Here is a 3,033-nt window from a genome sequence, read left to right as displayed (position 1 = left end):
CCAAATTGGCTTTTCCACTTACCAAATATCTGAGGAAGAAGTCTCTCCCTCTCTCTCTATATATATACATACATGGGAACTACAGTGAACAGATTTTGTACTTTTGACATGTAGAACGCAGCTAGCATGTTAAAGAAAGGATACTAAAAAAAACATACAAAACATGAGAGAATTAAAACAAAACTGGTGTTAATATATTTAAGTCATACAAGGAGGTAGAACATCAAATTGAAAAAAATGTTTACCAATCAAATCCTGATTAGCGAAGCTATCGTACATTTATTACCTTCTTTGTAAATAAGTACAACCTTAAAATGCGTGGTAGAACAAATTTTAATAAGCAAGTCACCATCCTCAATCTTCAAAGAGACAAAACAATATTAGTGAAAGCATCTGAACAATATTAGAATCACATTCTAACCATAAATTTATTCAACCTGTTAGCTTGTTCAATTGCCAAAATAGCAGCCTAAGCTCAGACTCCAAAGCACAAGAGATCCCGTTATAGGCCATAAAGCCATGAATAAAAGGTGCAGTGTGGAAATAAGAAAATGCAAGTTATGTTACCATTGAGCAACTGGTAGCTTGCCCAGAAAACTCATTCAGGGAGAATATATATATTTAGTTTCGCCAATTAGTCTGAACCACCTATCCTCTGTATGTTCCTTTGACCCTCTCTGAGGGATTTATTTCAGAGGAATATAAAAGAGAGTTATCCCTATACATGGTTTCTGAACTTAATTAATCTGTTATTTTGGAATGGTTGAAGTACAATCAGTTACTTTGGTTTCCCATTGACTTAGAAGAGTCATTTTGTTTAGCTTAATATTGAACTTTCTGAGACTAGTTGAGAATGAATCCATCTCTCGCGTTAGATTCATTCACATGGATGAACGAGAATACGAACAGACTAGGGTTTTCAAGTGAGCAGACCTTAAGTTTGAAAGAAGGGATTAGTCAATCAAAACTTATAGATCAATGTTTAAATTTCTGTAGAAAAAGATCTTCACGTTTAATATTTAGGATAGCATCTGAAGAATTATGTATGGGGAACAAGGCAAGCGTATATACCCTAGTAATGTTCCATGTATTCCACACCAAACATGTCGTATTTAAGAAAAAGTAGCTCAAACTATGATTAAGGTATCTAGGGACAGTATTTATTAGATCAAAATTTAGGATACTGGCTAGGAACAAACCAATTTATAGTAATCATAGTCTCATACAAAACCCGAGAGTTTTTCTGACACAATTACGCCATGATTCTGCTTAACATGATTAAAAAAGATATAAAAGACAATAAGAGAGTGGGCTTCCATTCCAATTATATAATATCAACATTTCTATGCTTTCCTATAGCTTATTTATGGCAACAGAGTATATATAATAGTGCTTGCTTCACAATATGCAGCCAGCAGCAATTCAAAATTGATAAACTTGTCTTCACCAGTTCTTTCATGAATGTGATCGAGTACTGTACCCAAAAGCCACTGAACGTAGATCCTCCACTTCATGAAAACCCCACGTCCTCCTGTTTGTGTGCATGTCATAAGACATGGAGTAGCTATTAGAACTCTCGTCAAAGCTAGAAAAGGAGCTGTTTTCTTCCATGGCACCAGAATTTTCATAATTAATCCAGGTAGGGTTTAGATCTTCAATGAGAGCATTGTTCCCATAATGTTTTTGGGTTGATAAATTAGTACACATGTTAGGAAGAAACTCTGGCCCCAGATTGGAGTTTTCCACCTGAAACCAACTTTGAAGATCTTGGGGTAAAGCAGCTGAAGATTTTTCGAATAATTTTTCACTAGGGTTTTCATTGACAGAGCCATTGAGACAACTCTGGGCAGCTTGTTCCTTTAGATAAGCCAGCTGTGCTTGTAAATTAACCACCTATACACAGAATATCAAATTAAGAAAAAGTGCACATGCACATGTATTGATTAATTTATAGTACAAATTAAGCACATATATTGGCTGGTTAGGGCTTTCAATTATATGTTAATTTTGCTATATATATAGGGAAATGAACCTGTTGTTGGAGTGCAAAGATATGGGAGACACAGCCATAAATTGGATCCTGAAGTCTGGCTTGAGCTTCATATGAGATTGTGACTGCAGCTTCACAACGGTCACTCACAGGGAGGTGAGCAAGGAGCTTTGAGACATTGCTTGCACCAAAGACCTTGTGAATGGCTGCAAAATGAGTAGCACCTTGCTCATGGCAAAAATAAGGTGCAAAAACACAACCTCTCACGCATTTTCTTCTCAAGAATTTGCAGGCTCCACAGGGAGATCCTGAACCAGTCATCTTGGACTTTTTAATTGGAGTTTGAGAATTGTAATTTGGAATTATTTCTGGCTCTATTTTCTCTTCAGCTTGTGCTGATGAACATGATCATTTATCATCATCTTTATATACACCGGAGGAAGAGGAAAGGATATATTAGATTAAGAATTAAATAATAACCTTATGTTCCCTTAATGGCCTACACTGTTCATTATTTTTTCCTGTACAAAACGCTGCAATCCCCTATTCTAAATTTTTATTTTTAGCCCCAAAATGAGATTCCATTCAGCATCCTTATACGACAAATGAGCTAGCGTTAACCAAAACCAAACCTATTTTGTTTAATTGATGATTGGATCTATCTTCTCTTGTCCTTTTTCTCAATAATAATATGAATTTTTGCCTTTAATTAAGTCATAGCCGCAACTGCATATTTATTGGACTACTTATTTTTGACCCAGGAATATATATCAGAATATATAGAATTGGAACCAGGTTAATAGTTGTTTACTACTAATCAAACGTGTTACAGCTTTACCCTACTTAATTTACAATTATTAATCAGTGCAGTTTATGATTTCTCCAAAGCTTTTCATTGAAATTTTGAAGGCTTATCTACTAGTACACGATGACACAGACTTAATTATTTAGAGTACGCCAAAAACTGTTACCACATTTTCCCCCCTTCCCATGATTTGTAGCATACCTTTTAGTATATAATTTTGAATACTTAATCATCTATT

General features: G+C 35.0%; 1 protein-coding gene across 1 annotated transcript; it reads right to left on the bottom strand.

The window, feature by feature from the left end:
- Positions 1 to 1,181: 1,181 nt before the first annotated feature.
- Positions 1,182 to 2,382, bottom strand: LOC137828165 (LOB domain-containing protein 29). The gene is made up of 2 exons (XM_068634627.1): positions 2,033 to 2,382; positions 1,182 to 1,893 (listed from the first exon to the last, which is right to left on the bottom strand). Exons 1-2 carry the CDS (start codon positions 2,309 to 2,311, stop codon positions 1,456 to 1,458), a joined length of 717 nt encoding a protein of 238 aa, XP_068490728.1. The 5' UTR covers positions 2,312 to 2,382; the 3' UTR covers positions 1,182 to 1,455.
- Positions 2,383 to 3,033: the final 651 nt, after the last annotated feature.

This window comes from Phaseolus vulgaris, chromosome 7, assembly GCF_051622355.1.
Source record: "Phaseolus vulgaris cultivar YP4 chromosome 7, ASM5162235v1, whole genome shotgun sequence".
Classification (NCBI taxonomy): domain Eukaryota; kingdom Viridiplantae; phylum Streptophyta; class Magnoliopsida; order Fabales; family Fabaceae; genus Phaseolus; species Phaseolus vulgaris.
The sequence above is the reverse complement of the archived record's forward strand: the minus strand, read 5'-3'. Positions and strand labels throughout refer to the sequence as shown.